The sequence below is a fragment of the Lissotriton vulgaris genome, chromosome 9 (genome assembly GCF_964263255.1).
Source record: "Lissotriton vulgaris chromosome 9, aLisVul1.2, whole genome shotgun sequence".
Taxonomy (NCBI): domain Eukaryota; kingdom Metazoa; phylum Chordata; class Amphibia; order Caudata; family Salamandridae; genus Lissotriton; species Lissotriton vulgaris.
In genome coordinates this window covers 918,350,597-918,375,776 of record NC_141697.1, presented here as the reverse complement: position 1 = coordinate 918,375,776, position 25,180 = coordinate 918,350,597, and the positions used below count along the sequence as shown (strand labels likewise).

General features: G+C 45.3%; 1 protein-coding gene across 1 annotated transcript in view; it reads right to left on the bottom strand.

Annotated features, from left to right (window-relative positions):
- Positions 1 to 25,180, bottom strand: part of ACY1 (aminoacylase 1) — a 170,758-nt gene that overhangs the window by 76,945 nt on the left and 68,633 nt on the right. Inside the window, exons 5-6 of the mRNA XM_086938731.1 lie at positions 18,592 to 18,686; positions 17,283 to 17,359 (exon numbers count right to left, since the gene is read on the bottom strand). Coding sequence (XP_086794857.1) covers positions 17,283 to 17,359; positions 18,592 to 18,686 — 172 coding nt within the window. The remainder of the gene's footprint in view (positions 1 to 17,282; positions 17,360 to 18,591; positions 18,687 to 25,180) is intronic.

Below are 25,180 nucleotides of genomic sequence, written 5' to 3'. Positions count from 1 at the left end.
CATCCCATGGCCACATTGGCATCCTTCCACACACGCACTGCAATCTTAGTGGGTCCCGTTAGGTTTCTCCCGCGGTCCGAAAGTAGAGCGCTCTGTTGAAGTCGCCACCAGGCAACAGATATTTATCCATCTCAAAAGCCGCATTTGGACCGGGTGCATAAGTGGCATGGTTGATGGCGGACAACTGGGAGGCCCAATAATACCTCCTGATGACCGGGAACGCGATGCCGCCCGTCATACCAGAGGAGAGTTAGTTTTGCAAGAGCGATGCGTGCGCGACCGTTCAAAACAAGCCTCCTCTGTAAACCCTCCACCTCCCGAAAGTAGGTCGCGGGAATAATATCAAAAGAGTTCTGAAGTGCGTAGAGGAATCGGGGCAGGGACATCATTTTAAATAGTGCCGCTCGACCAAGTGGCGACAACGGCAGTCTATGCCACCGAGCCACGTCCAACTTCAATCGACGGAGAGGAGGAAGGAGATTATGCTCGTAGCGGACAGCCGGGTCCAACGATACGTAGACCCCCAAGTACTTGAAACCGGATTGTGAAATTTGAACGGGAAACCTATTCGGCAAGGGGGGAAGGCCGCCGGAGATGACATACACACACGATTTAGACCAATTAATGATCAAACCGGAGTTTTTACCGAAAGAAGTGAGGACGTCAAATAGGACGTTAAGGGATTTGCGAGGGGAAGTGAGGTACAAGAGAATATCGTCGGCATACAACGAAACCCGGTCTTCGAAATCGGGGGCCCACTGAATGCCCTTTATCGATGGTTCCCATCGGAGCCAGGCCACAAGCGGTTCTAGGGCAAGAGCAAAGAGCAGGGGGGACAGCGTACACCCCTGCCTAGTACCCCTCCCAAGAGCGAAGAACTGGGACACCCTACCATTGACAACAACCTGAGCCAGCGGATCCGTATATAAAAGTCTCACCCAACTGATAAATCCCGCACCGAAACCGAACTTCTCCAGAGTGGCCCAAAGATATGGCCATTCTATCGTGTCAAAGGCCATCGTGGCGTCCAAGGAAGCCAAGATGGTCGGCTCGGACAGAAACTCCGCCCTAGCAAGAACGCCATGTAAACGCCGCAAATTAAGAGCAGTTTCCGGTGCGGAATGAAACCAGATTGATCCGGATGGATCAGGTCACAAATGACAGTGAGTAGACGATTAGCAAGGACCTTGGCGAGATTCTTCGGCTCAGCATTCAGTAGGGAGATAGGCCTGTATGAGGCACAACGGTCACAAGGCTTGCCCTCCTTGGGAATTACAACTATAGTAGCCAGACGCTGATCACAAGGGAGGGACCCAAGATCACGCGACTCCATAAACATATCACAAAGATAAGGTGCAACTTTATCCGGGCGCAATTTGTACAATTCAATAGGCAAGCCATTTGGGCCCATAGCTTTGCCAGAGCGAAGGGAACGGATCGCAGTCGCAATCTCGCCGACCGACAACAACGCCTCCATACACTCCCGATCCTCTTCAGACAGGCAGGGCAGCGCGATGTCCCTCAGCAATAAACGAGAGTCGTCCTCATCTCTGTCGGACACCGGGGAGTAGACCGCACGAAAATAGTCAGCAAAACATTCCACAATCTCGCCAGGGTCAGTCACATTCACACCGTCAGAATTCTGAATCACAGGGACCACACGATTCGATCTCTCCTTCTTATCGAGCCAGGCAATCAATTTACCCGCCTTATCACCAACATCATACAGTCTACCTTGCTGTTCCCTGTACATTGTCCTGGCAGCATCCGTAACAAGGGATTTATAATCAAACTGTTTCAGCTAAGGGCGTGGAGTCTATCCTGGGTGACACCTAAGTCTAGATCAGCCTCCAACACCAGTATTTCAGCCTCCAGACTCATGACCTCCCCATTCCTAGCTTTCTTGGTCTCAGCTATTAAAGATAGGGCCTGTCCGAGAATAACAGTTTTGAAGGCTTCCCACAGAGACACTGAGGACAAAACAGACCCCTCATTTTTCAGGAAGTAGTGGTCGAGCGACTTTATGAGGCTGGTACGGGTCTTGGGGTTGCGCAGATGCCAAGGATTGATAGGGGCGACCCGCCCCTCGGCGTGCAGCCCCGTATCGAAAATAAGCCACACAGGAGAGTGATCCGAATTGCCCCGGGCCAAGTGGCTAACCTCCCCAACATAGGAGGACTGGACAGCGGGCATTAGGAAGTAATCTAGCCTGGAGAGACTCCTATGAGCCCCGGAGTGATAGGTGTATTGACGTTGCATTGGATGCATTCACCTCCAGCAATCCACCAGACCAAAGGTGTCCAAGAACCCACCGAGCCATAATTGGGAAGCGGGAAGGTCCCTGGGGGGGTGGCGGTCCAAATCGCCGGACAGTACAGAATTAAAGTCCCCACCCATAAGGAGAAGACTATCAGGGAGCTCCAGCATCATCCGACCAACATCCGAGAAAGTAGAGGTCTGGAGGCCTGGGGGAACATATACCGTGACTAAAGAAAAAGAGTTTTACCCTCCCACCTACCATTGAGGGCGGCGTAATGCCCTCTGTCGTCAAGGATGACATTATCAATCTCCAGAGGGAGGGAAGACCGGACCAGAATACCAGCCCCTCTAGAACCAGTGGTGAACCCGGAGTGTGCAACCAATCAGTAACCCCACCTATTCATAGCATGACACACATTGCCGACCAAATGCGTCTCCTGCAGGAGTACCACATCAGGGGACAAACGACGCAAATATTGCAGTACAACACCACGTTTTATACGATCCCCCAATCCATTGAAGTTCCAAGATATGAACCTCTACCCACTACCCCCCATCCCCAAAAGTGTTGCATGAGTCTCCCCACAAAGAGCAGGACACCTGAAGCAGAGAAAGAACCAATATGCCGCCTTGAGAAAGGAAAACACAAACACAAACACCCCCTCCCACCCCCCAACCAAAACCCATTACAACTCCCCCCTCCCTGCACCCCTGCAATAGACTAAAAAGCCACCCCAAAATGCAGTGTGCCTGTGGCCCTAACAATCCCATTCTACAAAAAGACCCCTGAGGAGGAAAGAGGCCCGTCCCCACCCGCCACTCAGAAGTGGACTACCATAATGCAAAATATACAAAAGAAATAGCACCCAGTTGAGCGATGTCCAATGTTCGGAGGTCAGGGACCGAAAAGTCACTTCTGTGTAGGCTCACCACCCTCGAATCCAACCAGTCACTCACATTGTCCGGTCGATCGAAAAAGAAGGTCCGTTCCTCATATTTAACTCGAAGCCTGGTAGGGAAAAGCATTGCGTACTTCAATCCCAAGTCCCGGAGACTTGCTTAACCCCCTGAAAGCCCATCCTTTGTCTCTGGACAAGTTGAGTGAAGTCCGGGAAAAATTGACAGAGGAGTTTTCGAATTTCACCGGGCCATGCACTCTCGATACCTGCAAGATAGCATCACGTTCTCTGAAATGAAAAAGTTTAGCGATGATAGGCCTCGGAGGAGCGCCCGGCTTGGGCTTACCGCCCCGGACACGATGTGCACACTCCACAGCGAAGAACTTGCTCAGTCCAGAAGGGGCAAGATGGGCGAGGATTAGATATTCAACCAGGAGGTCAACCGAGTGAGTCTCGGGATTTTCTGGAACACCTATGACGCGAATGTTGTTGCGTCTTGCCCTGTTCTCGAAATCCTACAGCCGATGGGACATCAGGTCATTGGCCGATTTCAAATTGCCAAGTGCGGTCTGGAGTTCCGACACATCGGCCGTGAGGCTGGAAGTCTTCAAATCCAATGACTTCACTTTCTCATTAGTTTTGGACAGGTCAGCCCTGATCAGAGTGACGTCAATGGCGACTGTCGATTTTACGAGCCAGAGCCTCATATTGCTGGCCGATGGTCTCCCTCATGCTGGTGATGGCGCCCATAATGTCCTGCAGGGACAAGTCAACAGGAGCAGAAGGGTCTTCTCTGGCGTCCTCCGGGGTACGGCTGGAAAGCCCGGGGGATCCTTTGGCTTGAGTGTACCGGTCCATAACGTTTGTCTGGACCGGTCCCCCACGAAGAGGCGTCTTGGTCTTCCGCTTCTCTGCATCACCCCTGCCCGCCATGCTGGAAGATGCGCCCCGGAGGGGCCCGCGCGACCTGGTGAAAATGGCCGCCGGCAGGCCGGGCACCAAACAGACCACAAGAGCTGGCTCGTACGGCCAAGAGAAAGTCACAACTTGACCCAAAAGAGCTAAAATGAGGAAGCAGTACTGACACTAAATGGAGGCTGGATTGGTCCCCAGCCGGGCAAAACGGTCTCTCAATCAGACCCTGCCAGGATCCGGAAACGAAACCGAAAGTGGAGGTACGGCCACCAAGGAGGCACCACTGCCGTTGTTCAACTTCGTCCCGGATCCACAAGTCGCCAAGTCCCCGCCACAGCCTCCAGGTGGGCCTCAAAAGTTCAAAGTGCTGTAATTTCGGTTACCCAAGTCCGATTTTAATTCTGGAAAGAGTTATGGACTCAGTCGAGGTTCATCTTCGAAAGTCCGTCGGAGAAATCAGGATATCAACATGATAAATTGCAAGGAGTGGCGAGGGCCCGGGGAGCCCTGTGCTCACGCGACCATCTTGGATGCGCGCTAAGCTCCTCCTCTACTCAAGCACTCTTTAAGTTACAGTACTTGCTACATTAAATGATTCAGATAAGAAAAAAATGACTCCTTTATATAGCCCTGCCGGGTGCAAATATTCTAAATCCCATGTTAGACTACTATGTTAAAGGAGATATAGGGATGAAGGACCAAAAGAGTATGGCAAGAGACCATAACAGAACAAGCTAGCTCTGGGAGAAGAGTAAGGAAAAAAGCTTGTAGATGTAGAAGCTACAGATGGCAATGAAATGGTGACGAGAAGCGATTAATGAACGTAGCATAAAGCATGAGCTGGTTTCTGAATCCTAAATCTTGATGTGCTTGAGGTCAAATGTTAGTCTCAAGGCTATCAAAATGGAATGCTTAGATCAGTTTCCAGGTTATGTTGTTTATGTTATTTTAATTCCATTTGTTAAACGCACAATTAACAGGGGACTCTAGGCACTTGATGAAAGGAGGTCAATGATTTGGTATGCAAAAAGAAACAAAAAAATGAAAAAGCAAGTTCAAAAAGTCAAGTTTTGAGAGAGTGTTTGAAGCTGAAAAGTGACTGTTCACACACAGCTGAGCAGGCATGAAGTTCCAGAGTTTCGCCACGCAAATTGAAAACTCCAATACTTACCCGATCCACACGAAACCTAGGCACAGATAATTTTGCTGAGGAACAGAAAGAGCCCTCTGAGGGCAGTATCTGTTAAAACATTTTTTTAGGAGATTCTCATGAGAGTGTCTCGTGCACTGAGCAAAGAATCTGGAGAATAATCAGAAGTCCATCCAATAGTGGCCATACTTGGTTTCACTAGGTGAGTTCATGTTTGTTGCATAAAATCTAACATCAACATCACAAACACAAAATAAAAGAAGGCAAGCTTTGCTAATGCCACTAAAAAGAAAGGCAGGCAATATAGAGGTAGCAGCAGTGCACCCTGCCTCACATACTCAATACAGGAACAGCATGCTCAGCTGCACCGAAGGGCTCCCTCACATACAGATGCCACACCAACAGAACTGGCAGAGCATGGCCAGCAACAGTGCTATCTTTTCTCCCTCACTGAGCTGGTATAAAGTAGAAATCTCAGTGCAAGGTGTGCCCCCACTGAAAAGTCTCAGCATTTCAGTAGCAGTGCAAGCTTCCCTCAGATATGAAACAGCTACAGGAGATCAGCCGCAAATCAAGTTCCATTCACTTGTAACAGAAAAGGCACAGTTCAGTAGAAGCACAATTGTCCTTCCCTCAGTGAAAACATACATCACAACAGCAGCAGCAGCGAAAGCTTCTTCTAACTTGCATATGGATGGTGTAGAGATGGCAGTTAGGGAAAATAGCAGAAGCGCAATGACTGGAGCAGCAAGCAGGAAGGACATGGAGCAAAAAAAAGCCTTAAAGACACCAACTGGGGCAGAGACTGCTTCCGCTTCTGAGTCTGCTTGTCAAGCAGCGAAACATGGGTATGGACTTCAGGCCTCATTCAGAGCAGGACTGTTGGCAAAGTACTATAAGACAGCAGCTGAGCAGTCATCTTCAGCAGGATAAACATGATCTCTACTGCCTGTGGCTGGAATGTGAAAGCTGTCCTCCGAGTGGTGGTATGTCTTTAACGGTATCTCGAACCAACTGTAGGAAAGGGCTCCTTTTTGACATGGTACCCCCAACTTTTGCCTAGTATCTGATGCAATTTTGACAGCAGTGCACTGGGCTCCTGCTAATTAGGTCTCCAGTGCCAGATCTCTTTCTCTAAACTGTACAATTGTTCCCCCAATTGGCAATACCTTTAGCACCCAGTGTAAGTCTCCAGTAAGTGGTACCCCTGGTACCTAGGACAAAGGGACTAAAGAGGGTTCCTAAGGGCTGCAGCATGTATTGTGCCACCCGTAGGGTCCCCTCACCTAACTCAGGCAGACTACCACTGCGGGTTGGGTCTGTTGGAGCAGATAAAAGAGAAAACACGACATAGGACACATCCTGTGTGTCATGCCTGCAGACACTGCATGCAGTATAGGTAAGTCATCCCTACAGCAGGCCTTATAGCCCTAAGACAGGGTGCACTATACTACATGTGTGGGCATATCTGCATGAGCAAATATGCCCCTGTGATGTCTAAGTCAATTCTTAGATCTCACAAGTGAATATGGAACAGGAAAAAACAAGTTCCCCAGTTACATGATGGCTTCCCCGAAATCTATGGTGTTTGGTATCAAACATCTAGTATCAATAAACCCACACCGATTCCAGTGATGGATTTATTAATACATGCGTCTTGAGGGCACCTCATAGGTGTGCTGGCTGACTGGTTTCGTCCAGCCTGCTACCACAGACATGTTTTTGACACCCCACAGGCGACAGCCTACGCTCTGAGGGCAGAAACAATGCCTGCTCTGGCCAGAGGTGTTGTCACCTCCTCCAAGAAGGATATCTAAGTAATAAGCATATCAAAGCAGGAGGCTTCTCCAGACAGGGGAAATGCCTACCCACTGCCCTGGCCCATTTGCACAAGGACAGGCGGAAAATAAGATATACAGGTAAGCGTGGTGCACTACCAGGCCAGTCACACCCCTAAGGTGAGCTGACTGATGTGCCTCCCTTTGGGAAAATTCTACATCTTGGTGAGGACCGAATTAGGAACTCTGGGACAGGGTTCAACGGCTTCTCAGAGGAAATGGTCATAAAGGGGGTGTAGTGACCCCAAGGGTAAGTAGCCCGTTGGCTACCACCCTTCACTCCCCATAACACCCTTAAATTTAGTATGTAAGGGAGCCCCTGGATCTAGGAAAGCAGATTCTTACTACCTAAGAAGAAGGAAAATGAAGACCAGTGAAGAGCAAGAACTGAGGAGCAGCAACTGACGTTGTGCTCACAATGCAGGCCTGCCTGCTGTCCCAGACAACTGCTCTGCCTCCATAAGCCTGGGAGGACTTCCAGCACTTTAAGAGGCAACTAGTATCTTCCCCGAAGTAGCGGAGCTAATTCCCAACACTCTGCAGGCACCCAAGAAGACCCGTGAGGACTCCAGACTGCAAAAACCCGACACCGTAAGGCACCACTGCACCCGTGCCCCATATCCTGAGTCGCAGTGGGCTAACCGTGCCAACAAGGTCCTTAGACCTTCCAGTCAAACCCCACCTTGGGTTTGCCGGGACTGCACCCCCCCTCCCCCCCACCGCAGTTGCCGCCTGCAGCCTCTTTTTGCAGACCCCTTCAACTGTGACTGCCTCCGTATGGATCAGATGCCTCAAAACACTACTGCACCTGAGCCCCACGGCCCAAGGAGAAGTGGACCAATTGTGTGCCTATGTGCACGAGCATTTCGAGAACCTAGTCCCCCCTGTGGGTTCAACTGAACTGAGATTCCTGCCCCCCCCGTCCCAGCCTGCAGCTTCTTTATCCCAGGAGCGTTTCCCATTGAAATCAATGGAGCACCAGACGTCGAAAAGCACCTTTGCATTCGGACTTCCCAGACCCTATCAAGGTGACATGTTGGTGCTGCTTTGGAATTTGCCCCATTCTTACCTTGACTATAGAAGATGGGTCATGTTAGTAACAGCTAAGTACCCTTATGCAGCATATGTGTTTTCCGCCTAGGATAACATACAACTGTATTTACAGGTTTTCTTCAAAACTGCTATTTTAAAAAGTACTTACCCAATAAAGAAGTTATTTGTGTCTAAAAATATATACAACATTATTTTTCTAAATTGGTGTGGATCTCCTTATTGAGTGTGTGTATCCTTTATTGACCGTGTGTATGCAACAAATGTCTTAACCCCTTCGATGCTATTAACGGAACGGTTCCGTCATGAGCGTCGGTTGGCCTGTGCTCATGACGGAACCGTTCCGTCATGAGCCCGTTGGGTCATTAGAACTTTCAGCACAGCGCAGGAATCTGCGCTGCGCTGATGTGGTTAACACTCCTTGATAAGCCTAAGGCTGCTCGACAACACTCCCACAAAAGAGCACCTGGGGACTGTTAAAACAAGCCCCTGCCCACTCATAGGGGATACCTGGAGTCTCTACAAAATATACATCTTTTTGGCACATTATATAGAGGGCCCTCTCCCTACATCAACTAGAAGGAAAACTAAATGCGGCTGGAATCCAGCAGCTTATTGGAGAGTGGATGCTCTAATAAACACAAGGGTGACAGGATGCAGATGATGACTGGGAGATGTTGGGGGTTTTGCAGACAGAAACATGTGGGACACAAGCTGGAGGGAGATTAACCAGTCGGGATCAAGGCAGTGGAAAGAAGGCACTAAGCACCTCAGGTGGAAAGCGGAGAAATGAAAACGGGGTTGTGTCAAATGAGATAGATGCAGAGAGAGTTGAAAGAGATATACAAAGATTAAGGGGACAGAGTGCCAGCAAGGTCAGTCCATCCATGCCCTGTAACGTTTGCATTGCACTTCTGACCACTGCTCAAATAAGAAGATGGGCTAGCATGGGAAAGCAGATGCACTTTCAGAGCAGCATTTGCAAAGAGGAACAATTCACAACCATTTCAAGGAATATGGTAAATTATATATATTGATAAATCCAATTACTTCCTGCCACTAAGCCCATTATAAAAATGCATGAATTCCAATAGATTTCTTCAACACACGTTAAAAAAGAAAAAACTGCACCCAATGTACGTGAGAGATATTAATAGGGGGCAGGTTACTGCTTCACAATGGAAATTCTACAGTCACAGGGAGGGAAAGGAGATAACAAAGGTCAAAGAAAATTCCTGAAAACAGATTTTTTCCTCATTGTAAGCAGGAGAGAAAATTACCTTAAAAGCTTGAAGATATCATAACATATGTGTATCTATAAAATGCACATCAAGCCTTTGGGGAACCCGGGTGCTGAATAACAGATGTTTGTTATCCAACTCAAAGATACTCATTTTATCAAATTCAGAAAGATGAAAGGTTGGGTGGCCCTGCCACGATTTGAACCTTTGGCCAAAAGATCAAATGTAGATTACTAGAGCGAATGCATTAGTCCAGTGAGCCACTAAACCCTCCTTAACATTATTAGCCAAGTCAATTCGAGAATCTCAGATGAGGCTTCAGATAACCCTCCTGCTGCTAAGCATACCCTACAGGTCTGTTTAAATCTTGCCGACACAAACACAATTAAATTACATTGGCAGCGTTATAGTCATGTCTGGTAGGATTAGCTAAATATTCACCTCTTCCAAAGCTGATGTTGTGGTTTGCATGTAACATGTTAAAATGGAAGATCCCGACAGGACTAATCTGGGTCTGTGGCGAATAGGTCTTTCTATAGGCGTTATAGGGGAGCCTTGAAGATTGAAATACCATGCCCTCCAAGAAGAAAAACTCATCATCGTTCGCCGACTGGGGAGGGAAGCATTTTCACTCACTACTCTCTCTGCACTGAGAGTGATTGATCTCTCACTGCTTGCATAGCACAGCACCTTTTACTTCATCTTCTCCTCTATTCGGTCTCTGACATTTTAGAATCCCACTAAGACTTCTCCTCATCCTTCAAGTGAAGAAGCATGCAGGCCCAGTGGTGCAAGACTGCAGTTAGGGACAATCAGTGTTCGGCCTAGAAGTGTCCTCATTAACCCACTAGTGCTCTTTAGAAGCGGAAACCCCAGGGTAGGGAGTAGTCACACACTAATGAGCTTTCTCTTACTTGGTGCCCTGTGTCAGCAAACGTGAATACTGATCACTTGCACGTGGCTCAAATTACACAGAATAAAAACAGTTGGTTTGGGCCCACATGACTAGTACGCAGCTATCAACTTATCAGTTACATAAGAATAAACAGAAAAAAGGAACTAATGGGCAATATTACTTGGAAGTTTAAGTTTCTGGCTGTCTTTTCTCTTCAAAGAAGCTGCGAAGAGCACATACATGCAACACGCTTGTCCACGCAGATAGCAGCCAGTGCCAGCCAGGATGTGAAAGAGTTGCATCCGTACTGGCAGGGGATCCTTGCAAATGAGGTTAGCTTCTTTGACACCTGCCCATTTTAAAATCTTGACTATCCAGAATTACCCAAGGTTTGCTAGCCGAATCAGTTGACAAGAGCTGGAAATAGGATAAAAAGGGATGACACCTGTGGACTGGGCACACTAAAAAGGAAGGGTGTCAAAGAGTGATAGAAAGGGCACTGTACACCTCCTGAACATCTGCTAGCCAGTTGTTCTGAGCTGCTCCACTCCTGAAGAAGAGATCAGTGCGAAGCGGGGACGAGTCGCACAATGCCACGAAGCAGCAATATAGTCTATTTTAACACGCCAACAGGCAAATGTATGCATGAAGATTTCCTCTCTCTGAACAGGTGTAATTCCTTGAGCTTAGCTTGCATATGGCTGGTAAGTACCACTCGAAGTGACTAAACTCTCATTGAAATTTAGGTCCAAGGAGCATCGATGTCCATGAGGATGAGAACTGAAAGTGTGCAAGGCTGTTGGTCCACGCGGAAGACATATTGCCCGTAAAGACAGTACAGCAAACTCACAATGAGCCCTTAAGCGGGACTTCATCTCAGGTTTGGCACACCATTCACTTTAAATAGGTAGGTTTCTTTTTCAAAAGTTATACTACTGTTGTTCCGGCGATTGTTTACTCTCCTGATGAAGTGCAATCTTGGGCACAAAATGAATTGAGAGCAACAGACTCCATTAAATAAAATCGAATAACTTTTCATCCACACAACAAAGGAGGGATCCTGTGTTTCAAACATGCGAAACCAGAATGTCCATTGTGCAGACACTTCAATGCCTTATTTTGAAATGCCACTGGCACCACAGGCCTTAAGCTCATTTAAAACAATCTCCTCACATCGTCTGTTGAACATTCAAAGGGCAAAAGTAGCTCAACCTGAAGAGACATGCAAGGGACATCTCAGTGCGCCTACATATATGTTCTTGGAACAAAACACTAGCTTTGTCATTGTCTCTACCAAGAGGCATTCCGCATGATAATTTAGCAGACGAGGTGCGACCGATCATCTGTAGCAGTTAGTGCCATGCGGTCCTACAGTTCCTCCCAATGGCAGCCAGGCTATGCCAGCACAAAAACAACTGTTGCTAAAGACGCTTCCAACTCCAATTTTGGGAAAAAATTAATAATGCACTTTTCTCTTAATAATCACTTATAAAGTACCAGAAAAAAAATTCTATGGCTTTGGATCAAAAGATATTACAGTGGCACGCTGTACTCTGAAATAACTCAATAGTCATGACAATGAGTAAACAACCAATAAATAAAACAGGCAATACTGTGTTGTGATTGTTCTACAGAAGAAACCGCTTCCAGCAAAATCCCAATTTCCATCATATTTTGGGATATATAGCCTCTATGTCTGATTAATGTCTTGGATAAACAAACCAAACTGGTTAAGCCATTCCTCACAATTCAAGTCTTCTGTTCCAAGAATTAATCTGGTGCCACACAGTCAACACATTTTATTAACACATGGTGTCTTACCTGTGAGGTAATAACCTACATCCAATATGTAGAGTGGTATAAAGACTTCTCAAACCCTTCTTTAAATAATCCTTTCAATTTAGGCTAATTTACTTTTTTCATTTTCTTGGGTGTACCAACAAGTACGACCCTGTTTGGCTTGTAGTTACCCTGTTACAGGAGCATTAATATCCCAGGATGCGTGCATTTATCAGGATAAGGGCCTAATTTAGAATTTAGTGGACAGGTTACTCCATCACAAACATGATCGATATCCTGTCTGCCTTAGAAGTGCCATGGATATAATGCGCTTATAATAAGGAGGAGTGGACCGTATATGAGACAGAGTAACCTGCCCACCAAACTCTTAAATAAGGCCCTAAGACTAATTCAGGTCACCCGGGGTCCCCTCTTATCTTTACGCTCTAGGGACAGGACACCCATTTTTGGGTGTCGGCCACACTTCATAAATATCCTTCATCAGAGCCCATCTCAAAATCTTAAGTCAGAGGGAGGGGATTAGGAGAAATAAGAAGAGAGCATTTGTTTATTCTGTTATCACCTTCCACTCCTAGTTATACATTTCCCCTTTCCTGTACCTTCTGTGGCCCAAGTGCATCACTCTACACACTAACAATGAAAGTTTAATGTACCTATTTACTCTTGATAGCAACAGCCTAAGTAAGGGTATTTGTAAAAGCGCAGCCTCTGAAGGTTTCTTGGCTCTGAACCGAAGTATTTAAGGATGAGTTGAGTAATAGACTGAAAACAAAGGTTTTAGAGCTTTCAAAATCTAATGTGAGAACATGGTTTGTGAAGTGTTTTATAAGTGAGTTCCAAGCTTTGGCAGCGGTGACAGACAAAACGTTGTCATCATAGCTTGAAAAAAGGGATTAAAGTACCCGGAGAAAGAACTAATGGTTACTCACATCTAAGATGTCCCAGTCCGATATGAAGATATCCTATGATATTATTAGTGTGTCCTGATTTTAATTTACTGATCTAGGCAGATAACTATTCAGCAGCAAAGATGGAACCGTTGCTACTCACAGCCATCTCTACATCTCTACATCATTAATAAATCGTTTTAAAAACATATACCACCTATTAGACCTGTCTGCCTTTGGGTAGTCCCTCCGATTTATTATTTATTTTGTCCCCTTTTTGCCCCTCATACCCTTTTTATCTTTTTGTGTCCACTGGATTATTTTTATGGTGTTGTCCTGGGGGTTAGGTGCTCTTTGGCCCTCATAGACTTTTACCTCCGGGCCAGGTGCCTTTCCTGACTAGAATTCACCCAGACCTGCAAAATGGTGGCCATTAACTGCCATAACGGTCATCCCTAGACAGGACCCATAGACTAGAATAGGGGCCTTCCGGAACCTTCTGGTCCCTTCTGGACCTTCAGAGGCCAGCCTACATAAGGTCAGCTGTAGTGCAGCCATTTTGTCTTGTCAGAGAGGAACAGCTAGAGTGTAGGCTGAGGTCTGGAAGGGGTAGGGTCTTCACAGGGTGGACTACTTTTTAAGGGTTGCCTCCTTAATGGGATCACCACCCCCATTCCTGTTGACCTAACCAAGTTAGTTCCGTCCTGCTGACCCTGGACAGGGAGTTACCTCAAGTCGGGTGAAGGGGTTAACCCCGGCTAACGATGGAACTTCGGAGATCCCTTCTGAGAGGAAGGGAAGTGAGAAATACCCCTCCGCCTCCTCTTGTCCAGTATGGAGGGTTAGCGTGATCTTGCTGAGGATGGAGGACTGGAGCCCGAAAGCAAGAGACTTCACCCCTAACCTCCTCCTCTAGGGCTGCAGTGCTAACTACTGCCCTCGTGAAATTGTGACCTCTCACCTGTGTCTAGAAGTGCAGCCATTGAGTACACCCCCCCACTTGTGAAGACGAGGTGAGGGAGTCGGGGCTCTGGTAGTTGGGCGACTCGTCCTGAAACCATCGTGGGCGGGTCACCTGGGGAATCATTAGCGCTGCCGTGGCAGCGTGACTGAGCCGAGCAAAAGGGGCTGACCGAGCCTGAAGCAGCGCGCTACTGCGCATAATCCAAGCCGGTACTGCTTTCCCTGACAGGAGGGGCCTAAGAGGTAGTGTGGCTCACTGGTTAGAGGCGGCAGACCCGAGAGCAGAGGACGGCCCGGGACCAGGGTTCGATTCCCGGCGCGGCAGGTTTCTGGACCAGGGTCAGCGGACTCGATAATTCTCTCGCCTCGGTGCCCACTCTGATCAGCAATCACACTCGGCAACTCTGGGCACTAGCTTGCCTCATCCTCACTAACGGCCCCACCAGACCGCCGGGGATGCCTGGTCTCACCCTGGAGATACCCATTAAGGGACCATCTCTCAGGGAAGCCAGGAAGGGTTTCGCAGCGGTCGAAGCGCCTTGGGACCCTACGGGTAAGTAGTGCGCTATATAAATGCCTATACATTTACATTTACATTTACATTTACATTTACGATCGGGCAGGCCCGGAGGAGAGCCACTTCCGGCGCCAGTCGTGTGGAGCAGCCTCCGCTTCAGGGCCGCTACTCTCCCGCACATGCGCGGTAGCGCCACCGCGGAGTAAAACGTCGAAGGCAGCCTGAGGTGAGATCCGGGAGGAGCGATCTTCGGGAGCAGACCGAGTGTGACCACTCCTCGGGGCTGGCTAGTATCAAGAATAGCCGGGCCCTCGAGGAAGGCTGCTGCCGGGGAGTGAAGGAGCCCACTGAGAGGAGCTGAACCTCGGGGCTGGAGCAGTGTTGAGGAACAGCCTTCTTGAGCATAACCCAAGTAAGGAGTGAAGCGGGAACTGTTGGGGGACTGAAGTCTTCCTCCTAGAGGAATTCCAGAGAGGAGAGACATCCCCCAATTCTTCTGACCCTTGACTGAAAGCACAGAAACCCGAGGTGGGGGGGAGAATACCTGGCACCTGGTCGAGTACTAACGCATACCTAATTCTGTGCAGAGCTAGGGGGAAGTTCTTTAATCTAATTGATGTAAAGACGCCCTGTTTCAAGTTGCTTATGTCATACCACCTAATCTGTGCCTCATCTAAAAAGCCAGAGGTTGTTTAACAAAGGAACCTTCGTATAGTTGGAAACCCTGAGGTTCTTAGACGTTGATATCAGGAACCTTCCTCTTGTAAGTGCATTCCATTGCTAAAAGGGGAGGTGCCGCTTCTGAACATTGAGATAGAAGATTCTATGTAAAATTTCTGAAAGAGGTTAAAATGCTAAGTGGTTATTGATCTAGATTCTTTTGATGTTACAGGAAATGTTTGAAGACGTCAGGTCAAAATGTATAGTGTGTTAAACTGATGAACAACAGAAGGAAAAGATAAGATAAGAGTACAATTTTTATAAAGCAGCACGTATTTTCATACAATGTTATGGTGTAGTGTCCTTTTTGTGTGGAAGTGCATTGAGTTACTGCTGGGTGGTGTGCAACCTTTACACATGTGCCTCTAATAACTGACTGTCTTGCCCTAGGCCAGGCTACCCTATGTGACCTGGCAACTCTAGGTCCAACACCACCCTATTGAATGCTGTGAAATGGCTCAAAACATCCATCACCACACCCAAATTTGATTTTTTAATCACAACCTGCTGGGATCCCATTTTAAAACCAGTTTTTAAAACCATGTTTGCACTTGATTTCACTTTTGTATCAGGATTTTTTCTTTTTCACTGCTCACCAGTAATCTTCCTGGTGGCGCAACCCTTCATCCATAGTAACCAGCTAGATACACAGAAGCACCTTTGGGATTGATTTTGCTGTCAGCCCTCTCCGATTACCTAATGCAGCTTGATTGATAAGCCTTCTTTGGTGCCTTCAAGATACTATACTATGTCTTACTCAAGACCTACTCCGTACAGTATTTAAAGTATCATTATGATTTAGGGTATCGCCTTTCTTGTTGTATGGGTTTCATCCTACTCGGTTCCCATTATGACTGAAAGATCTGAACATGCTCTTGCTCTGGGATACGGTTTAGAAACAAAATATCACCAGACTCAACTGCTTTGTGGTTTGGACCTTAAGGATGCTTGGCCGCACAAAAGAGTACAACAAAGTGATGGATGTAATGCTGGAATTAATCAGCGACTAGTAATTACTCTGGTCGCATCCCAGTCCAAAGCTATTTTGCATACCATACCAGAATGCTCTAATGCTACACAACTGCCCATGCGCACATCACTATAGGTCCATCAGTTAATGACCCTCCCGCTGCCAGAGTCTGTAGATAGGGCAACTGCCCATGTCTCTTCCTACTGACCGCAAGGTGAGCAAGCTCACAAGCTTCAGCTTCTTTCACTGAATTAGCGAGCTCAGTAATAGGCTTATCGCACACCAGCTGCAGGACGATTTTATATACTACATCTATCATCATGAAATGTTGAACATTCCTTGATCTGGCTCCATTACTTCAATAATAAAGGGAGATCTAGGAGGTGTGTTAAGTGTGTTTCTGCAACTGTATCCCATTTTAAAGTAACTGCATATTGTGCAGTCCATACTCTACATATTCATATAATTCAGGATCATCCATGCATCTCATTATCGCCGCACTTCGCTTCTACAAAGTTTATATGCTGAGCATTTCGCTCATAAATGTGAATGTTATTTTCGGTACGGTTGAGCAGACAGAGTAGAAAATATTACGATGATACTTATTACTACATCAACTATATGTTTTCATTACCCATTGGTACTATAATAGCTTTAATTGAATAGGTTTATAATTTGCAATTTTGTCTACTTTTGTATCATAATAACCTAATTTGATTCGGTTAACATAGATTTAAACAAGTGTTACAAAGATTCAAAAGGTTAGGACTCTTCATTTGACCATCTAGCTTTCAAAAACAAAGTATATTTTCTAAGAATGTTTTTTTCCCTTTATCTCGGCTAGGTGTGCATAGCTTGGTCCTTTTCTTTAAATAAGTTCCAGCACAGTTTCTCTAGATTTGTATTGTTTACTTTAATAATTGACACATAAGATACAAATAAAACATTTTTACCACAACGATCACTAAAACGCTTGACACAGCAAGCTTGGCATATAATTTCTATTTGGGGTTTAATTATGAAAACAAGGACCCTAAAGTACAAAACAAGGAGCAAAATGACATATTTAAGTTTAAAATGATCTTTAATTCTATAAAGAAGTTCGGATGATGTTAACTTGTGCTGCTATTCTGAGTTTTGGGGTGTAGAGTATTATTAATACTTTCATGATGAGTTACCTGGGACGATCGTTATGTGCAATGTCCGAGGAAATCTCTTCCCTTCAGCTTTTAGCTTCCGAATGGCTTCAATATACCTTAAAGACAGGACGAAGAGAGACAATCAGCAAAGGAAAGAGAGAATAGATCAACAGAGAATGGAAGACTGCAAAAATTAGAAAAAAAATAGAGAAAACTACTTATAAAGAAACACTCACCACGATGGGACACATGTAGAGCCCTAAATACTAAATTGCACCCTCCCCTTTAATAGTAATAAATAAAAATAACTTTTAGGGACTATTAATGTTTAATGGTTGTATGCATAGGTGGATTTATTATTTAGAATTTGAGAGAAGTAGCAATAGCAGAAAAATATCTGTAAATGGAAACTCCAGTGCACCACTGATTGACAGTAACCTATTTCCTTCTCAGTGCCTGTGCTTATCTCCATACTTTTTACGGATTGCCTCTGACAAATTAAATCTAGCAGCAGCTGCCAGCAGGCTATAGGTTTCAGGAAATGAAGCAGACAAACAGGCCAAAGGAAGTGAGAACTCATATTGGTGGCCCTCAAGCCTCACACGGGCATCACATATGTAGAATGCTCTTCCCTGCCCTCGACCCCAGACACCAGCTCACTGCTTCAGGAGATCAGAATGCCCTGAAACAGAAGGTCACTGCTGTGGAAGGCAGGGAGTAAAGACATACGGGATTGGAACTGTAAACAGGGACACACTTTATTGTCCCTACTTAACTAGTGATCAACTTCCGGCCTAGTGACTGCAATCTATGACTCATTTCCTGTCAAGTGGCTATTAATTCATATTCCCTATTTTGTGTGTGCAAATGGCACAGAAGGAAATGGTGACCTACTTGATGTGGTTATCCTCTACCTGACTACTGACCTATAGTTCTCAAGTGAAAAGATCCTTTTTAACTGTAAAGGGGCTGTAAATGGCAGCTAAACTCCGAATCTATGGGGTTAAATTATTCTTGTGCCTATAGTCAGGTGCACGTGAGTGGGTGATTTTAGTGTGCACCAGGAATGTTCAATGTGACTGGCAACTTACTTCCAATGAGCGCCTTTATGTGACAATCACTTGTCCGCAGGCTTTAATTTAGTACTGGCCTTATGACCACAGTCCAGCCCATGTTCTTTTAAATGGGCAGTCTCTTTTGGTCATTTTAGTAGTAACCCACTTTCTGTCTCGCCAATTCAAACATCAAGATAATTTCCTGCATTGCTGGAATGTTACCATATAATAACCATTCGATGTCTGGTTCTGTTAAGGCGACATATTTCCTGCACTAAATGATTCGGACTTACTGGATGGTGACACACTTCATATCCTGAGCACCACGGGCGTAGATGTTGCCATTTTCGTCCTTGTGGGCGGCAAACGGATGAGTATTCCAGTGGTCCTGCAAAAAGCAAAGCAACATGTTTCAGGAGACTTTGCAGTTCCAAAATAATGAGTCCAGATTGCTTAAGCTTCATAGTCTAGTCCCACGGAGAGATCTGGAGGGGGTGGAGGGGTTTCCAAGTAAATAAAATGGTATTTTTGCCACAATTAATTAATGCTGACTTATTTATTGTACACTTAAAAAGTAACAATATACTTTATGTGAATGTTAAAAAGCGAAATGAAGTAATAACACTATTCAAATACTACAGCATGGCAAAACATAAGCTCTTTGTACACAAGCATTTGTAAAAAGAGAGCCTACAAGACTAGAAAACTACTCTAAGACCTTAAGTGAAAAGATTCTTACACTCTGACAATCAGGAGTACCTGCACCTCCATGTTTGGATGCAAACCCTTTGGGAAAAAGGCTAACAGGCTCAGTTGATATTGGACAGCACAGCTTGCTGGAGCAACCATAATGACACATACACTGATCAAACTCATTGCAGAACACTGTCCACAACACCCACCATGTATTTCACTCTGAAGCAACCCGGTGCAACACAGACTTGAAATCAAAGCAAGTAGCTTCCATTCCAGGACTAATGGGATATTCAATCAAATGTTCTCGATCTAAATAACCTGGCGCCTCACTATGGAGGAAGTATCAGCAGGCAAAGGACATTCATGTGTGTGGAAGTAGTAGTTATCAAAATAAGCTGTGCTAAAATTGTGTTTCAATAGTAGCATTTATTTGGGCTTCCATGGGAGGCTTATAGTCTACGAAGAAATAAAATGATGTACAAGACTTATTCAGTCAACCGCTGGAGTCTCATTCTAGACTGTAGGATCAAAGCGGATTGAGTTTCAACCAGTATCCCCTCAAGTAAAAGTGGCCAGAGCGGTCACAAAGCGAGAAAGAGTATGGACTACTTTCTTGCAGTTAATATAGAAAAAGATGCAGATCTGAGTCTCAGAGACAACATCGGACCCTGCAGTCACCTTCAGATCCGGCCTTTACTCCGAGAGCGCACTGGGCAAAACCAAATGTGGTACTACTCCCTCTTATTCGCCCTCTTTAGTGGCTCATATGTTGGAACAAATGGGAGGTGAAAGGTGAGAGGGCAAAAGAAAGGGAAGCCACAAACCTCCAGAAACAGTGTTTAAATTCCCTTTCCTTTGGCTCTACATCAGAAGGCAGCTGCCGGCAACTCCTGCAACCCTCGTGAGCCCCTTTTGCACATGTTAAAGGTAGGCTTTTATGTTCAGGAACTTGAGCTTGCACACAACTGACGTCTCCACATTGTGGCCCACCCCTCTACATTCTTAATGTTCGCTCACGCTTACTTGTCTTTTCATAGTGGAATTCTTCCTTATGAGGTGTGAGCCTAGCTAGAGAGCGACAGAGAACTACACAAAGTAGCAGGAGGAGATTCCCTTTGATCTCTATAGGATCGGAGAAGGAAGTAGAGTGGTTGATGCAATGCAGGATGTGCCTACATTTTCTCTGGTTCTTTCATACTTCAAAGGATCCCAAATGCCAACTGATGAGGCATGTGCTCAAAACACTGGCCTTCCCCCAGCTTTCCTTAGTTTTCAAGAGTTCCAAGGGAGGTGGCAAGGGCTGCAAGAACCTTCCTGACTAACCATCATGGAATGCTTCTAGTTCTACTTTCACACATGTAGTCATTCACGCTTTCCTTCCTATATTTTGTACATGTGCTCACAAACTAATTGGAGAGTAGACCTAGTAATGCCACACAGTGAGGGTCTAAATGGACATGGCACTTTACCTGTGGTGGGGTACACGTGATTAAAGTAAACCCAACTTCAGGCAGCAGCAATTTTCTATTTCCGAAGCCTCACTAAAAACAGCTCTGTCGCAGACAGGATTTTATACAATAATACATTGTCGGTTCCTGCTCAGGATTAGATGGCGTTCTCGTCATTCTCAGTTCCTTGTTTGTTTTGGTGGTTTTTCCTTCCTATTCTGCATTTGCCCCTCCCGTCTAGCATAACTTGTATACCCTAACGTTTGACTGGCTAGTGTGTAGCTGATGTTATGGAACTACTTTTTCTGGGGGTTTAAATTTCATTACATGTTTAGCACTCTATCAGAGTGCATTTCTTGTTTTCAGAGTCCACAAGTGCCCTTTACTGTGTACTCCTGACTTACTATGTCTCTCCCCTCCCGGCAACCTCCCAATGCTCCTCAGCAATGCCAGATGGCTGCAATAGGGATGTTCTCCTTACCCAGTCTCTCCCCTTCCACTGTTCCAGTGCTTCTCTGCGGCTCCCCAGGCACCAGTTAGCATCCTTGGTAATGCCCACTAGACTATATAGTGCTTCCCGTCTTCATGAGGCTAGCGATATTGGCTTTACCAGTGCTGGCGACTAGCTATGTTAAATACTTCAATGTTCTATGCTTTCTGGTTGGCAACCAAATTGCATTGTCACAGCAATGCACATGACACAGGTACCAACGCAAAGTATGTTTCACCACACAATGCGGCGGCCATCTTTAAATATAGAAAGCATTTTTTTGGTGCTTTTTATAGCATTAAAATGGCCACTCGGGCCATGGAAATGTCAATCATGCTCTACCTTAACATTGGCAAAGCAGAACCGATTTGCTTTGCTTATGCTTGCTAGTGAAGCTTTTACCCTTTTTGCTTAAGACAGAAAAAGGGAAACTTCAAGATCAAATAAGACTTCTGAAAAAAACGACGGCTTAGGAGATACTGTAAGGAAAATTTCATGCAAGTGGGCATAGTGCACGTGGCTATAAATTAACAATAGTGCAGAAGAACATAGAGTATCCCGACAAGTTACATGGGTTACTCAGATTTAGGGGAACAGTTTCCTAAAAAGAAATAGTGCACATTTTATTACAGAGTTACTAAAGCAGCATTATTATTTATTCCACCATATTGTATAGAGATGTGTGTATCTGCTACATCATTCACAAATAACTGTGGCACAGAATCAAACAAAAGGACTGAGAGTAAAAAAAGTGTGGAAATGATGTACCCGAGGTTCAAAAGCTAGCCGCTACTACTTTTAAAGCCATTCGTGTTCCTGTGAAACAAAGTAATCAAACAGAGTATGTTTTGCTCAAAAAAATAATTGAAACATGAAACTTGATTGCATCATCACTCATTTGTTCTCAGTATGGATGGTGTTGACGGACAATATATGCTGGATGTAACAAAAGCCACCTCTGGCAGGTCACCTTACATGATATGCTAATTACTTGCTTGTGGGATGTACCTACATATAGCACAAGGATCAGATTTTTTTACAGCACAACTTCGCAATGTGCGCATGTGCACACACAATACATGTCACTAGTTATATATCCCAGGGACTCAATCACACTTGTCAGTCTCACGTCTTTCTTCTCAGAGTTTGTATTAGTTCTGAAAGGTCCTAGAAACTTAAGCAGTCAACATGTGTACTGCAAAACGTGGACCCATGCACAGAAATGGAAGAAAAATCCTTTATTACAGCCGCTAGCCCTGAACAGTAATCCATCACCTGGGGCGATAATATGCAAAACAACTCTGCCCATACCTGCCCACTAAAACTTCCAACTTCTCAGGAACAATCACTCATGCTTCCAGAGATGCAACAAAGTGGGTACAGTCATTCACACCATATGAGAATGCTCAAGAATACAAACATTTGGCACAAAGTTAGAAATCAGTTATCACGGTGACGGGGGAATGCTTGGACATCAAGCCTTGCTCAGCAGTGCTGGGATCTGGAAAGTTTGGACACTGTCGAAATAGATTCTATCGGTCAGAGAAATGACATTCATGGTGGCTAAAGGGGACATCGCAAACTGTGGGGAACCATGTGACAACTTCCTTGGAAGAATGTGGTAACAACTCAGACTGAGGCATGGTGGCAGAGCAGGTGATTTATGCAGCACAATGATGACCCTGGAAAGTAGATCAAATCTAGGGAGCATTTATGGAATTCAAGAGTGACCAAGACAAGACAAACAAGGAGACCGAAATCATACAATGGTATCCAACTAAAAACCCTAACCAAGGCTGAACTGGGCTGGGGAAATATTGCAGTCAATGGTGCCCGAACACAAACCTGATACTAAATGAACGTCAATTGAAATCTGATCGATCTATGGGTCATATGTATCATAGTTCCGTTTTGCGATTCCTAAATAGAAATTTTTAATGAATCGCTATTTAGGAATCGCAAAATGGTATGTATGAAGAAAAACGCTTTTTATTAGCGATTCCTTAATCTTCCTTAAATGCGAATTCGCATTTTGCGAATTCGCAATTAAGGAATAATTTCCAATGCATTCCTATGGGCAAGGAGGCCCATAGGAATGATTTCCAAATAATTCTCAAATTGCGAATTCGCAATTTGCTAATCGCAATTTGAGAATTATTGCAAGGGTGCAGGGGTGTCTCAAGGACACCCTGCTGCACCCCTGTAAATTACATGTGTGTGCATATGGCGCACATACATGCCCTATGGGCATGTATGTGCGTCACATGCCACAATCAAAAATACAAATTAGTGTATTTTGAACATTGGCGATTCCTTAAGCTGAATTCGCAACAGTAAAATGCTTCATACATAGCATTATAGGAATCGCAAAATTGCGATTCCTTAAATGCTATGGCAAATTAAGGAATCGCAAGTATTTGCGATTCCTTAAGATGCGATTGTTTGATACATTTCAATTCATGCTAATTAGCCTTTTGCGATTCGCAAAGGCCGAAATTCGGCGAATTTCGGCCTTTGCGAATCAAAAAAGGCTTGATACATATGGCCCTATATGCCTTAATTATGCACAACAACTGGTTTTGAGCAAATCCCAATATTTTTTGTAACACATTTATTTTGTCTTTCCAAACCTAATATAACCTGTTTAAAAAAAAGAAATCGATCATGCTTCTATGGATTTTCTACTCTACCCTTATACCGCCATTAGGGAGTTCTTCACTTCTAACAGTGCGCCACATACACTTCCAGCGTCATCCTACAAGGCCTTGGAAACCCGCAGCTGTAAGGCGGGACAACAGGTCTTTTGGAAGGAATATGAAACAGGTCCCAAGTCCTTGAGAAACATTCCCCAAATGACAAATCAGAATGCAGACCCTGGTCCTTGACCTTAGCAATAATATGTTTAACTATCAGAGTCACGCTCACAATGTGGCACTAGTCTCAAGTTGATCTAAGCTGCTTCTTGTACTCCTGCAACCTCGCACACCTCAATTTTCTCCAACGTTTCCTCTCGCACCAAGGTGTCCACATGCCTTTAATCAGTTGTTTCTCCATTCTTCCAAGTCCTTTCACCAATATATACTCGAAAGCTTGCCTGGTTTACCACACTCCTTACAACCCTTTCAACCTCAAGAGACCACGTATACCATTAATAATACGAGTGGCTCCCACATTTGACAGTCAGATTTTTTTGTTCAAACAATCACTCCGCTCACACTGCCTCTGTACTCACACATCTCACTTTCCTACGCCCTAATTATTGTATTCTTGGATTACTCCATTTCTAACTTTTCTCCTTGACCCAGGATCGATACTACCACCCCAAATACCATATTTTCCTGTGGCTCATGACCAAACTTAACCCCTTGCCTGCGGTCGGAATTCCGCTCCTGTGCGGCACATTCCGATTGCGGGCGTGGTCCTGACGGCTCCCGGACGTCAACAGCACACGAGCACTGTGTGCCATGACGGACGGGAGCCGTCACCAGCATGCAAGGGTTAAAAACTGACCAAAGTTGCATCCTTCTGCTATTTATCTTAAAGTAAGGATATACTGTTTTACCATCTTGATGATTCCTGATGATGTAGAGAAAAGTAGTGCTTTTCCATTACTTCATTCATCCTTAAAGCGAAAAACCCCTCTAGAGGCCATTATGCAGATTTCTTTGCACTTTCCCCTCACTCTAAAAGAGAGAGGCATATACCTGAAAACAAGCTGTCCCTTCCACACTGGGCACAGTAGCGAGACAGTTCTTTCTGAAGTTAGCTGTGATATCTAGGCTGTCCAAATGTACGCCAGACTCAACTTCCCTGTCGAGCCCAGGTGTCTGTAGTACTCCAAGCATGTTATACAAATAACTGTGGCTGTGCATGCTCCTTGGTAGACACCAACAATCCAGAAACAAGCCTTTAAATTCAGTGGTATCACACAGAATCAACCTGCCATACTGGGCTGGTAAAATCCCAAGTCAAGCAGCACCAGAACAAAGTTTGAATCTTATAGATACAAATGCATGCTAAGATCTTGCAACCCCGTGGCCTAGTCGCGAACATCTCCCAAGAAACCACAGTACTTCTTTATGGTGGAAGTCAGTACACATGTGTACCCACGAGGACTCTGAAGTCATGCCCTATGTCAAATCACAAATATTGGTGGTACCTGGTGCTTTGAAATCGCATCACAAAGCCAGACATATGCAACTCCAACTGCACTACTGTCCAGCACCTTCTGCTCCTTCCATGCATGTG